This window comes from Lichenostomus cassidix, chromosome 3 (assembly GCF_008360975.1).
Source record: "Lichenostomus cassidix isolate B80296 chromosome 3, HeHo_3.0, whole genome shotgun sequence".
Lineage (NCBI taxonomy): Eukaryota > Metazoa > Chordata > Aves > Passeriformes > Meliphagidae > Lichenostomus > Lichenostomus cassidix.
In genome coordinates, this window is record NC_139483.1 from 72,423,894 (window position 1) to 72,438,767 (window position 14,874).

General features: G+C 36.0%; 1 protein-coding gene across 1 annotated transcript in view; it reads left to right on the forward strand.

Moving 5' to 3' along the window:
• The window catches only part of FBXL4 (F-box and leucine rich repeat protein 4), a 63,255-nt gene that overhangs the window by 14,670 nt on the left and 33,711 nt on the right, over nt 1-14,874 (forward strand). Inside the window, exons 4-5 of the mRNA XM_085056293.1 lie at nt 2,073-2,418; nt 9,385-9,629. Of these exons, the coding sequence (XP_084912419.1) occupies nt 2,073-2,418; nt 9,385-9,629 (591 nt within the window). The remainder of the gene's footprint in view (nt 1-2,072; nt 2,419-9,384; nt 9,630-14,874) is intronic.

Sequence of the window (14,874 nt, forward strand, 5' to 3'; positions counted from 1 at the left end):
TATTCTTTTTTCCCAGAGCTCTGCTACTGCTGGATAATTCTTTCTCCAGGGTGCAAAAGGAGAAGTCAATAACAGACACATTCTGCTAAAGTTGATGGTCCAGTGTGTATTAGATCAGTGAAAAAATAGCCTTGCGTTTCCCTAAGGGTGCTTTGAGTGGGTATATGGAAGTGACTAAGCAAAATGTCAGATGGTGATCTGGATGTGTTCAAGGAAGGTCGTGTGCATTGCCAGCATTAAGTATTTGCTTAGAGAATCGACCTATGTGAGAGGGTGTGACAGTGGGACTACAGCTGTTACTTTGCCATGAGTTGACATTCATTTCGCAAATTAATGAAATCTTTTCTTTGTACTATGTCTCTCTTATGAAAACTGTTAATTTTAGGGTAGAGCTGTCCACTCTCCTATGATAGTACTTTGATGTACCATATGTTCACTAGTCTTGTATATTTGTTTTTAGTTCATGACTTTTTTTTTCCATTTGGACATAAGAGTTCTGCAAGTCTCCCATTCTGCTGTAAGGTACCTGGAGAGCAGCATGATGTAGAATATGAAAATTTATCTATGCATACCGGAAAATGTCCATTGTGAAATGGAAGTTTTAGCCAATATGGATTAATTTTCTTAGTTTTCCTACAGGCAAATATCAAGCTTCTAAGCCTTACTTGTGCTGTGTGCAGTGTTTTAATGAAAATCCCTACCTTTTTTTTGCCTTCTGTTATGATGGAAAAAGTTTTTTAAGTATTTGGCTCTGAAAGCAAAGCACGATAGATTTAATTTTTAATTAATATTTCCCCTCTTATCCCCACAAGTGTTCTGCAGTAGATACCAGTATTGAGCAGTACTTGTAAGTTCAAAGCAGTGGTGTCTGGTAGGGAAAGACAACATGCTGAGGTACTGGAGAGCAGATAGAGTGCTTCTGAGATTCATGTGACAGGACAAGTAGTCTGAGAGAAGTCCTTGAAGCTGGGGCTAGGGTGAACAGAAAGAGATGGAGTACATGTGGAAGTGTCTGGACTAGTACTGAAGTAAGCATACAGCCAAAGGCAATAGTAGTAGTACTTGCTGGAAGCTTTCTTTTTTATGAATTAACTAGACTTGAGGGAGGAAAACCATGGGCATCAGTGACTGAAGGATTTCCATTCACTGAATGAGGACCCATGCAGATATAAACATGTTTGGTTTCAGGCCTTTTGGCAAGTTTGGGAGTGCTGAAGATCCCAAAGATATAAGACATTGTTCTTCCAGATTGCTCAGTTGGCATCAGGTTTCCCTGTCACTTACTGGAGGAGGTTTGAGGTCTGTGTGTGAAAGTCAGGATGTATGTATGGTGGTTCTGTGCATGCCCTGGACTTCCTCCTGTCACTGGACCAGAGTAGAAAGGCTTTTCCGTTCAGCAGTTTGTAAATTCTGATGTCCTTTGCAAAGGACCCTTTCAAAAATTACTTGAAGATTCTACTTTCTTTGCTGATTTGTTAGTGAATTACTTCTAAAAGGAACATTTTGCTTGCCTAGGCAGATAAACAGAGTAAAATTTAATTTTTTTTTTGGTAACTTGTTATACTGTATTTTGGACAGGCTTGATTTTAAAGAGTCTGAGTGATGGGGTTTTTTTTTCTTTTGTTTTGTAGGAAATGGGGTCAGATGAAATGAAATTGGGAGAGGTCAGATGACTTTATGTTTGGTTTACATGTTCCTTCTGTAACACATGCCATCCTTGTGAAGACATCAGCAATCTATTTGTTAAAATTACCTTACCTGTGAGATATTAGAAGAACTTGTGCATTAGTAACAGTAAGACAAGTGACTATGAGTCTACTGCTTGTTTTGTTATTTACCCGTGCAGAGAAAATATGCTAAGGTCATGAGTTAGTGTGGCCTGTTAAATTCAGCCATAGGATATTTATCAAATCTAGGGAGAACATAGATTTCATAAATCGTCTTTTCAGCCATGTTTCTCACTCGTTAAATACTTCTGACAGAAGACACTGCTCTTTCTGTGCTCAAGAATTGCTTTAGTAACTTTGATTTTAATCCCCGTACTGTATGAGAGTCTCTCTTTTTTTTCATAGATGGGAAATACTTTGGTCAGAGGCACCTACAAAGGTGAATGGTCCTCAGGCTCGGCAGTTCACACCTTGTATCAAGCAGATAAACTTTCCTACAAACTTAATCCGACTGGAAGTGAACAGCTCTCTTCTGGACTATTACACTGAATTGGACGCAGTAGTGCTACATGGTGTGAAAGAGAGGCCTGTGCTTTCACTTAAGACTTCAATGATTGATATGAATGATATAGATGAAGATGAAGAGGAAGAAAAGTTAGGCTGTGGAATGGACACCCTTAATAAACAGTTCAGCATTGTTACCCTCAGGGAATGGCCAACTAATGGATATTTTGATAAACTGCCTTACGAGGTAAGAAAAGCATGTTTACACTCAATCATTGTCTTGATCATTAAGGGTACAAAGGTGCTTTACGGGGTATTGGACAGGATTGTTGTTTTTTCTGTTAGTCCTTTGCTTTGTTTGTGAATCTCCTGCATTTACTGTATAGGTGTGCCTGAATTATATAAGTATGTCTGCTTCCATGGGTGTACGTTAGGTATTCGCATAGTTATTGCACTTTTACTTCTCAAGAATCTATGCATTAGCAACAGTTTTTACACGTTGTAATTCTTCCCTTGAATTTCCATTTCTTGAACTTAAAAGCTTCTAGCAGTTTTCTGATAGGTTTTTAGTCCTCATGCTTGACAAAGAAAATACACAGAGGAGATATGAAAAGATTCAATCAACATCTGGAAGTGGAAATAGTTTGTAATTGGCTAAAAGTTTGTTTTCCTGTTCTCTCTCTTACAAAAGTTACAGAGCTTTTTTACTTGAAACTGCCATAATATTTTTCTATTATTATTAAATAAGCTTCTTCCATCCAGCTAAGTTTTCACTTATGGTGCAGGTAAAATATCGTACAGCTTGACTTCTACACACTGTCTTCTTTTTATGCTTGCTACTTTTTATTCTATCATTAGCACAGAAAACAGTTATGAATAAACTCCTTTCAGATCCCTTGGCAGCATGATGGTTGCAAGAGTGCTCAGAGTCTGTAGATGAGTATTTTCTTTCCTCTAATTTACTCTATAATGATATTGTGGAGTGTGATTGCTGAATACCATGTGCAGGCCAGGCAATTCTCAGAGGGATGTAGCTGTTTATGGAGGCTGGTACCCTGACTGGAGTAAGAATTAGGAGATAAAACAATTATCATCACCTCTGCTGAGATAAATTGTTTGCACATAGTGGAAAGAAGCCTTTACTTGCCGGTCAGACCTTCAGACTTGGGTAGAGACAAGATTGTTCCTCCTCTTCAGTGTGCTGCAGTTTGGCAAAGGCAGCAAGTGTTTATTTACTGTGGTAGCTCAGCAAAAGCTCAGAGTGCCTGTGGCTTGAATCTCACGTTTGAAAGGGAAGGGAGTGTGGTGAGCTGCTGCCACTGATTGAAGGGCACTTGAAGAAATACCTGATCTAATCGAATAGTGTTGTGGTCTTACCACATCTTTTGAGTCTGAGTTTGACACATGAAGGCCATGGCTGGGTGACCATATGCCCTAGTAGCCTGCAGAAGTTTGCTGTGCTTGTAAAGAGGAAAGGGAGTGGAAGAGAATGTAACAACGCTTATCTGTCTTCCCTTGAAACTTCTCTTTTAACCAAACCGCTTGAGTTTGGTTTGGGGTTTTTTCGTTGTTGATGTAGTGGAATAATAAATGAGGATACTAACTTTATAATGTATTAGCTCTAGTGGTGTTTGGTTTTTTGTTTGTTTTTTCCCCAGAGTCCACATAGTGTTTAATCTATTTTACTGTTGGTGCTTGTGTAGCAGTACTGTAGTAAAGAAAGTCCTTTGCATAATTGTTTAAAAGTTTGAAAACATGTTGGTTTTAGTAATTCAAGGAAATTAATTTAGATAAAACTTCATTTAAATGTAGGAATTTTTCTTTTTTGAAAAGGCTGGATAAATTGATTTGTAGTATAGTAGAATATCAGAGAGATTGATTAATCTCTTTTCTGTTCCACATGATCATAGAATCATGAAGATTGGAAAAGACCTCAAAGATCATTGAATCCAACCATAAATGGTTGATTACACATAATCAAATTTCAATTTAGGAAGTGCTTGTGTAGTCTTGTTACTCCTATGAACTTCTGTCTCCATGTGCTTTATTTTGTTTTTCTGCTCTCCTGTTTGTCTACCAGCTTCCTTTTTTATCAATTTTTTAACATGTTTGGTTTCATGAATAAATTTATATGGTCTGTCAATACCATGAACATTTTTTTCCTTCTGCTTTGATTTAAAGAAACTGAAAATATGGGTGGAATATTCATCAGAAAACTATAAAAGATTATTTCTGGACTGAATTTGTGACAGAAATCCCAGTCTCCTACTTTTTAGTCCAGCTGGAAGGGTTGGGCATCAGAACAACAAAAATGTTATACTCAGTACAGTTTTTATCACACTGGATATGAGAGCAATACTCTGCATGCTGTATTTAAGACTGGCAAATGTCAGATTTTTCTGGGAAGTGTTCAAGCTGTGGATGAAGTAAGGCAGTTGCTGACTCCTTCCGGGTCTAATTGATATGTTACATGAAAAATTGTGTCTTTTCTGTAGTTGTATATTGATTGGCAATGTGTAACTGTCCTAAGTCTTCATGCATATGTCTATTCCTTATTTGAGCTCTTTGAAGCTTTTTCATACTACCTTCTGTATTTCATAAAATACACAAGCTGAGTGGGTTGTGCTAAGTAGGCAGCAGTTCCACCAGCCTTTTTTTTGTCTATTTTGTCTTTCTGAAACTTCCATAAACTATCCTTTCATAGAGTGTGGTGTTCCTCAAAATGGCATTAGGAACGGCATGCTGCAGTGGGAGCTCTAAAAACATTGTAAGATTGCTCCTGTCTAAAAGAGAGAAGTGCTTGACTTCGCAGGGCACAGGCTTGTGTAGAAGAAAGTGTAAATTTTTGGCTGACCTAGGTGAGAGAATTTTCCTTCCCTAATCTCGGATGGTGATAACCAGCCATTAGTTGCTGTGAAGTACTTGTAAAATCTATGATCTCTTCTCCAGAACCACCTTAAAATTGAGAAAGAGTAGATATTTAGAGTAGATATTTAATGTCCTTGTCTTTCCTCCCAGTTCATTGACTAACTTGTGCTGCTTGTAAAATGGAAGAAATAAGGTCTTAGTCTTAGTTGGCTTTTCAGTAATACTTGAGGCCTGAAGGCCTGACCAAATTCAAAGCTTTTGGAAAAGCTGAGGAATACCTGCCACAGCATATATGTTGTGCAATTTGAGACTCACCAAGATGTGCTGGCCGCTAAAAACCCAGCTTATTGTTCTCCAGAGAGGAGAGACAGGACTCTCTGCATGCTCCGGTCCAAAGTACATTTTTAATAGAAATTTTGGTACAGAAGGATATAAATAACATCTTTGTCATTCCTTGAAGCTGATTTTTACAAAAGCTGCTTACAAGGTTTATCAGCTGGTCGTGTCTACTGCTGTGCATTTGCGCTATTAAATGTGCTTGCAATTGCTGGTGCAAGTCATGCTGTTGTGGAACCAGGGATGTGTCTTTTCTTAAACAATGCTGAGAAATGTCAAAAGCCCTGGAATACCATCAGCTCCTTCTTGCCTTCTCTCTCTCTCTCTTTTTGCACATGTATTTTGTCCTTTACCTGAGTATGTTTTAATATCAGTTCTAATTAAATGGGTTCTAAGCTGTAGCAGCTCTAGCTGCAAGAGTCAAAAAATTGCAAGTCATTCATTTGTCTGTTTCTGAATGAGTGGTTTGCATAGGGCAGTGTATTTTCTTAATTGGAAAACCACTTCATCTTCCTGCTGAAGAACTGAAAAAGGAAATTTGTAGAACGTGCAGATACTGTAGGTTTGACCAGCATTCAGGCATTCTTTTCTGACCAAACCAAGTTGTGCATTATTGTGCTCTAGCCACAGAAAATAGTTTATAAGGTACAAATGGTTTTTGCTTGCTGTTTTTCAGCAGAAAAGCCTTAAAAAGTGAGAGAAACTTTTGGTTCGTTAGGTATTATTTGAAATACACCATTGGTAAAATTTTGCCCCCTGTAGTAAAGAGTGAACATTTTTCCTGGGCTTATCACCAAACTTTGCTGTGGGCAAGATTATTTTTTTCCTTTTTTTTTTTTTAAGGTGCTATATTTTTTTAATTGGTAGTTCAAAAAATATGGATGTATGTGAGATGATACAATCAGGAACTACTGTGATCTTAAAAATATGGATTGAGTATGAATTAGGATCTTTTTTACCCTCAGCACACAATGGTTTTGTGTTTGTTGAATTGTGGATAATTATGGTTTGGAAACCTCCAGTTTTTGGAGGTGTTCGTTGTAGCAGACATTGATCTCACCACATGTTTAAAGCTGGCATGTGCCGTGTTTGCCCTGGAAATGGGAGAGGAAGTACTTTTGTACTTTTAGTCCATCATAACCTGAAAAGGCAATTAGTGTTGTATAAATTATATGTTGTTTTCCTCCTTTTATCGGTTTTTCCAATAAGCTTTGGTTTTACTGATTGATTTATAAGAAAGTGTGAAATAATAATGATTGCCATAATTTTTCATAAATGCACAATAAAAACTGTTGTTTGTGAGAAACTGCATTATGAAATCAGCTTTCAAAGCAGATAGTTCTGTGGCATTCTTGGAATCACCACGAACACAATGTAGCACAGTACAGCACATCATGGCTCATACTCATTATGGTATCAAATGGTACTTTATGCTAGGATACACAGACGTAAAAAGTGTGTTCCTGACAGACATCAGACTCCAGGCTAATGGTGATTAATGGTTATTAGCTTGTACGTTTTGAACCTGTTATCTTTGTTTGATCAAAAGCCAGGCAAAAAGCACTTTAAAACATAATGTCATAGGACTGACAGTTTGTTGTATGTTTTTCATTCTAGATATTATGAAGTAGCATAATTTCAGTAAAACATAAAGGCTTTTTTTTTTTGATTAAAACATTTGTGTGGTAAGAGATTTCATCTGGGGTGTGGAAAGACTGTAACACCCAATGTGTTACAAAATACTCATTGAAGTAATGAATTAGTGTAAAGGGACATTGTTCAATCATTTATAGTTTAATTCACCATTATCTGTATTGCTCAGAAGTTACAAAATAACTTTTTTCTTGTTGAATGAAATTTGTGTTACTTTGCTTTTATCAGACATTATTATGTCACATTAATTGTAGACATAAATTCTGCTAATTGTGCAGCCTCTGCTGAGCTTTCAGCTTTAGAAAACTTAGTAAGTAACCATGGAAGGAAAATCTGAGGGAAAAGCCATTAATAAAATAGATATTAAGCTGACTTACGTAGTGTGGAATAGCTGAAAGTTTGCAAAATAGTTGGAAGCTGTCTTTCAGAATATTGAAAATTCTTTCAAGTGAATTGATGGTCTCAGAAAAATTGGTGTATGTTTAGGTATCTGTTGTTAGAATGACAAACAGAACTCCATTAGCCAAGATTAAAGCTTAATTATGGGACTGAGCTAAGCAAAAATCAAGATATTAACTTGGGATTATATCTTTGTTATCTCACAGTTATTTTAGATATTCTAGGTTCCAAAATGTCAACAGGTTCCTAAATGTCAGTTGCATGCGAACTTTGTTGATTATAACTGTAGTTATTATATGTGTGTATATATTTTTATATTTATATATGTATATATATATTTATATATATATATGAGATGCTGTTACATTGAAATGTCTGTGCAGGTCCTCTGCATCAATCTGGATAAGAGTTCCAGACTCTTGCAGAGACAAAAGCCTGGGCTGTTTTTAGGGGAAAGGGCAAGCAAGGAGAAGACGAAAGGCTTGAAATCAAGCATGAAAGAAACTGGAGTATGTCAAACACTGTATTTTTCTATTGGAGTTGAACTAAATTTTTTTAAGAGACGTAGATCTTGTTGGAAATCTAAATACTAAATCTGGAGCTGAGTAGGAAGTAACATTTTCCATTTTGCAGGAAGTTGAATTGTTTTGTTGTTCCAAAAATGAAGGGGGGAGGAGGGGAGGTGGAAAGTAGCTGCATAATAAACTGGTGCAGTGGAAGTACAATCTGTTTGGATCTCACTAAAAGCTCCATTTTCATTTTATGTAAAGGATTTTATTCTGATTTTTGGTGGATTTATCTTATGAATCCGTCTAAGATGTTAAAATGAATCGTTGATATTTTGAAAGGACCATGGGATTCTCTTCAGTTTAAGCTGATTTGTGAGTTGTGGTTTTTTAATTTAGACTGATTCATTTCAGGAAATTGTTTCCCACTCTGCTTGAAAACAGTCAATTTTAGTTATATAGCTTGAGTGCAGGTACTTATGTCTGCTAGAGACAGCTCTGGTAAAGTAAACATTAATTTTTAGTTTTCATTTTTCAAGTGCATTTTCTCTCAGTTCTTAAGGAGATTTATTTATTTGGTTTGGAGTTTTTGTTATTTCCTAAAGTGATTATTTATGTCTGTGTGTGTGTGTGTTGATCTTTCCTTAGAAACGAGAGGAGGGATATTTCTTAGTTTCTGAGTGTGAGAGAAGTCATTACAAAAGCATTTATAGTGATACAAAAACTAGCATCAGAAAGGCTGGTGGTGATTTTGAAGCTGAGATGACTCATTCAACTGATACAGTTAAAAAGGGGTTTTGCCTTTCAGATTTGACTCTGGTGTAGAACAAAAATGCTCTCAAAGTATTACAGCAAGGAAGAGATTGTAAAAGGAGATCTGATTATGTTGATTTTTTACCTGGTTGCATAGTCCAGAGGAGAGGATATAACATAGAAGCCAAAACACTGTTTTTTAAAGCAGGGAGAAGAGAAATAAATCTGAAATCGCTTCAAGGTGTGGGGAAACTGGGACATGGTATGGTTTTTCCACGTGCTTTGCAAATATGCTCCCATCTTCCCATCTAAAACCAAATACAGAGAGGAAGGAAGATGCCAGTTCTGTGTTCTGATCAATGAGAGAGCAGACTTAGTGAACGGAAATATGTAAACATAGTGTTTACATATATAACACTGTTTAAATTAGCATGGGTAAAGAAACTTCTAATTTGAAAGCTTCCTGTCACTTTCATATGCTGATCTGCTTTTTCCTTTCTTGTTTAGCATGATGTCAAATTGAGAAGGCAGCACAGTTCTATTTAACAGTTAATCAATGATTTATTTGAGAAGTTACTTTTAAGTAAAAGGTTTTATTTTCTTTGAAGTTAGAACATCTTTTCTTATTCCTTTGCAGTTTTCCCTTAACATAAGTTCTATATGACCACCTGTGACTTTTTTTCCTGTTTTTGATATAGCTCATCCAGTTGATTTTGAGTCACCTTGCAGTACCAGACCTGTGTAGACTAGCACAAACTTGTAAGCTACTGTATCAACATTGCTGTGATCCTCTGCAGTACATTCATCTCAGTTTACAACCTTACTGGGCGAGGATTAATGACACGTCCCTGGAGTACCTACAGTCTCGCTGCACTCTCATCCAGTGGCTGAATTTATCTTGGACTGGAAACAGGGGAGCCATCTCTGTTTCTGGATTTAGCAGGTCAGTGTTCAATGTACAGAAATGCTTTGATAAGCTCTGTTTGCGGAGCTGCTGCATGTTAGTTTCATTAAGTTTAAAACTTTATTAAAAGGCAAGAAAAGTCTTTGGTTTACTATAAAAGGGTGGGATTGTTACGACGTAGAGAAAAGGAACAGCTAAAACAGTAAGAGATACTAAATATAGCAGCAGAAGTCCATTGCAATCTGTAGAGTCTGCATGTTCCAAACTGCTTGTGGATGAAAGGCTTCTTCCAGGGGGAGCAGTGTTTTGCTTTCTTCTGGGCTTCTAAAACACTCTGCTAGAACTGAGCTGTCAAAAATCCATCTCGCAAGGAAAATGTTTGTGGTTGTTCTTTGTATGGATGAGTCATCAGTAGGACTGTATTAGAATGGCTGCAGTAATAAACTGATTGCATGCTCACATGGTATGAGCCAAGTAATCACTGGAGTCCAATGTAAATGCAAATATTTTCATAAAAATGATTTAAAACATTAGCCCTGTTGGAAAACAGGGGGGTTGCATGTGCATATACCAATGAGCTGAAAATATGACTGTGCTGTAGGTCATTAAAATAGCAAATTTGCAGGGATTCTTCTCTGTATAACAGCCATGTTCTCTGCTTTCTTAAGATATCATTTCTTGCTTCTTTGCTCATTTGCATTAGTTAAACAGCTTCTATCAATGCATTTCATTTAAGCAAAAGTTGCTGCTTCAACTAAGGGGTAATCAGCAATGGCAGGTGAAAGCAGAAATTGACTGATAAGAAACAGAAGTGTTTAATGTATCTGAAAAAGTTGTCTTAACTCTCATTTGTTTTCTGAATAAAAAGGTTAAATCAAGTATGCAGACATCATCTTTCCTTTTGTGCCTAAGTTCCTTACCTGAGGAAGTAAAATATCTTGAAGAAATACTTTGCCAAAATGGGAATGTTGCTTCTGTTTTTCCATATCCTCCATTATAATGCAAGAACCCTATGCTTTTTTGTGCTTATTAGTAAAAAAAGAAAATACACGTCAGCTAGTTATTGAATGGGGTACAAAAAAATTCTCCTAAATTTGGATTTCATGTTAGATACATTATGCAGAGGATAAATACGCAAGCTTTAATTGAGAATTCAGCTCTGAAATCATGAATTGCCTGCCTTCTGATGCTTAGCTGTTAAGTCTATCTTTTGAAAACTTAACATATGTGCATCTTTATGGCGACTGTTTTTCAGTTCCATGATTTTTTTTTTCTTTTTATCATGCAGTACTGCTAAAAATCTTTGTGGTCTTGGAAGAAATTAATGCCAAATTCAGAGGCTTATCAACTTTACAATTCTGGCATTTCTGACTTCAGCTTAGTTGAAAAGGGCTTTATTTTTTTTTTTTTTTTGCTTCAGTGCTGAGCTACTAGTAACATTTATGTGTATACAGCATTTTTAAAAAATCAATATTCATTATTTGACCATTAATAATCTGTGAGTAAACGTGTTCAGTTTCTATTTTTTAAGATGGTTTTATTTTCTATAATTTTGCAACTCTTTGTTCTGTAAAAGTTCAATTTATATATTTTATAGGGGATTATATTTATTTGTAACAAAGGGGAAAAATGTTTTTTGGACAATGATGCGAATCTTAGTTTTAGCAAAAAGCATTTCTTGGAAGAGTTGGATGTTGTCTGGGTATGGCAGATGCAGTTCAATTGCAAATTTTAGAAGCAAAGTTATAAGCTAAATAATTTTCATGTCTAAACTCCACTTAATCATTTTACATTCTGAAACAAAATTTCTCCACTGTAACTAGGTCTGGTTTTAAACTTTATTTCTATTACAGAAATAATTTTGCAAGTCTTTATTCTGTAAAAGTCCTTTCTAGTAAAATTTCCCCAACACAAGTTTTTCTTTTGATAGTCTTTAGCAGCATATTTGTCAAATTTGCTGTTCATTTGCTATGAAAATATCTACTTAATAGAGGAGGCTTATTAGAACAGGAATTGCTTTTCAAAAGCATTAATCTAACTCTTGTTGAAAAAGGAGCTTCCTGGTAAGAGACACTGTTCTTTGACAGATAAATCTGTCACTAAATGCTTTAGTTCTATTGCCCTGGCTGTTATTAAGATACCACCACCCTGGGGATATTACAGCATCCAGGACACATAATCAAGAATTCACACAATTTTTCCTCTTGTCCAAAACCAGGACACGTACATTTTTGCATTTTTCTCAGCATTTGGAATTACAGTTGGCACTGTTGAATTCAAAACTGGTAGAGCTGGTTTAATTCATGTAGTTGTACAGTTTAAGTTATGATTTCTGCAAGTCAGGGCATGTTTAAATGCTGCTCCTGCTTAAATCTTATTTTGAAAAATATCTTTCAAAAATGTTTTTATCTGTTGTTTCTTATGACAGTCAAAAATAGTAGCTTGTATTAATTTATTTTAAAATATTCATATATGTATGAAATTATTTGAAATACTAAGAAATTATTGGAACATATATTTTCTTTTAAAATGTATTAAAATGAAAAAAATTAAGAGTAATTTAAAGGAATGTGACTGAAGCAAATACTGTATTATCATGAGAAGACAGAATGCTTCAGGCATATGAACATCCTGAGGCAAAGCTGAAGGTATTTTAACTTATTGATAACATCTACTCCTTAGGGCTAAAAGTACTATCATAAATTTTTCATTTCAGCATATAATATAAATTAACTAAACTTTGTATTTGATTGAACTAAAAGTGTACAAAAAAATGAAAGGAGTACCTGAGCAGTCTCAGGAGTCTGAAATGCAAAATGACAGGGAATAAGCAAAGATTTCACAGCAAGCATTACATAAGCAGCACTGCATTTCTCTTGACTTTAGAGGTCTGGTGAATCTTTTCCTGCCAGGGGGGAATATCAGCGTGGGAGGGTAAGACCTATATAGGAAGACTGAGGCAAGTTGGTTGGAGGTGTACCAAATAGTGAGATGCTGAATAAATGCTCTGAGGTTTAAACAGCTCAAGGACAATGACAGTTTCAAAACAGAGTTCTGCATGCAGATTTCCTTGGATCACTGATAATGTCATTAACTTGTTTAAACTCTTTTGCTTTAAATATCTGAGGAATTTGGATTTTTATTTACGTCTGACATTTTATACTGTGAAAATGAATTAATAGTGTTTTATTTTCAGGTTAGTGATGCAGTATTTGCATGTCAAGCACATCCAGGAATATTTCTTTAGCAGTTTTATTGTTGTTCACGTTTGAAGGCTTTCTTCGCCTTTGGTAGTAGTCTGTTTTGACAACGTTTAATTTGGTGAGGCTTTACTATAAGTCAAACTAGCAGGAAGGTCAGAGAAATGACTGAAATATGCATCAAATAGTCACAGAAAATAGGAGTAATGTGTGACTTTACAGGGATTCTCAATTTAAAAATCAGGTTTGGCTGTTGCTTTAATTTCCAGAGTAAATTTTTAGTAAAACTAGGGTTGGCTGTAACTGAGAATAACTTTTATAATGTTTGTTTTGCATGTTTTTCCCAAAGTAGTTTAATCTGTGTTGAGAAAAGCACAAGATCAGGTACTTAATATTCTTCCTACTTACATGCCATGTTTTAGGATTTGCTTACCAAAAAAGAGATGTAATACATGCTAGAGTAGGAAATAACATTGTACCAATTAGAATAGCTAGAGGAAGGAAAAGTGATTTAATTTTAAATTAAAATTACCTTACAAAGTCTCACTCCCAAACATGAATACTTGCATGCACCAAAAGAAATAAGATGTGTGTCCAAATCAGTTTGCCTAGCATGTGGTCTCACCATCCCATGCTGCTTCTGTCCTTCATCTCCTAATTCATGTGCCCTGAGAAACTGCCAGCACAAATGTTCAGGGATCTCAGTGACCTGCTGATCTGACTTCCACTAACACACACCTCTGTACCAGTCCTTGTAGTGCCATTTGTTCTTTCTCGTGCTTGTACTCCTCTGTGGTACCCAGTTGTTCTCCACTCAGACCAATCTTAACACTTCTATTACAATTATCTGTGCCAAATGCTGCTGCTGTCATGTAACATGGCAGTCCTGAAAGGAAAGGCGTCAGTGAATTTAAAATGTAAAGTAGTGACTTTAAAAATATATTAACATGTCTTAAGAAGGATATTAAAATGTAATTCCAGAAACCATTTTATTAAATGCATGACTGTAATTGAAGACAGGAAGTCCTCTCTGAGTTTCTGCTAGTAATCATATAGATAGAACTAAGTAAGAAGGAGGGGACCTCAAGATCTTGGAAGTGAAATGAGGAAAAATAAAATCCAGGTGGGTTTTGACATTTTTCTTGTTTGGTGGCAGGCTCTGGAAACAGGAGAACTTAGTCACTGAAAGGAAGTATGTAGTTGGCTTGAAGCAAACAGAAATGATTGTTCTTATGAAATATTGATTCTAGGAAACTTGTACCAAGGAAGGCTTTGCAAATGGGGCAATGTTATATCTGTGAAATAAGCAGTAACATCCCTAACATGGATGATAATATAAGGTAACACTGGAAGGGAAGGTGCTAAAGGAAAAAATTCTGTCCAACCTTGTGTTGTTCACACATGGAAGTTGCTTTCCTTTCCCACCCTCTCCCTTGGATACTGAATACAAATATATGTCAATGAGCACAAAGTCAGTGCTGAAGATTTTATTGAAAAAAGATGTGGTAAAATCAGCATGATTAAAAACTGTTGTGTTAATTGTACTAAAGGAATATAAAACTAGGTAGCTAATTGTGTTTAGGGAGGATGAGTAGATGAAAGAGAACAGGGCTGTGATTCCTGCTTATTGTAGTCTTCAGTAATTTCGAACTGTGGAATATAGAGTAAGTGAGGATCATTAAGCTAAGAGTAAAGTGTAGGTTCTGGATCCAGTGCGGTTCCACCACAAACCATTGGAGCAAATGCAATGTTTTTGGTACCTGCATAAGCACATGTCTAAAGGTATTTTGAGAATTTTGTTTGAGAGGTCTTATATTCAGACATGAGGAGTACTATCTCTTGTACCTTGGATTTAATTTTGGATCATGAGATACGCTTATGATGCAGACATGAATTGCAGGGTTGGAAATTGTTAGTGGGCTAAGTGACCCTGTAATCATGATGGGTTTAACATCACCATGAGCAAATATCATCCTGCCTGCTAATAGATATATTTGATGTTTCAGAAAAACTTCACTAGGACTTACTTCCCAAAAACTGAAGGGGTTGAAAATAAGCAGCAGTTCTTGAGAGTAGGCAGAAGG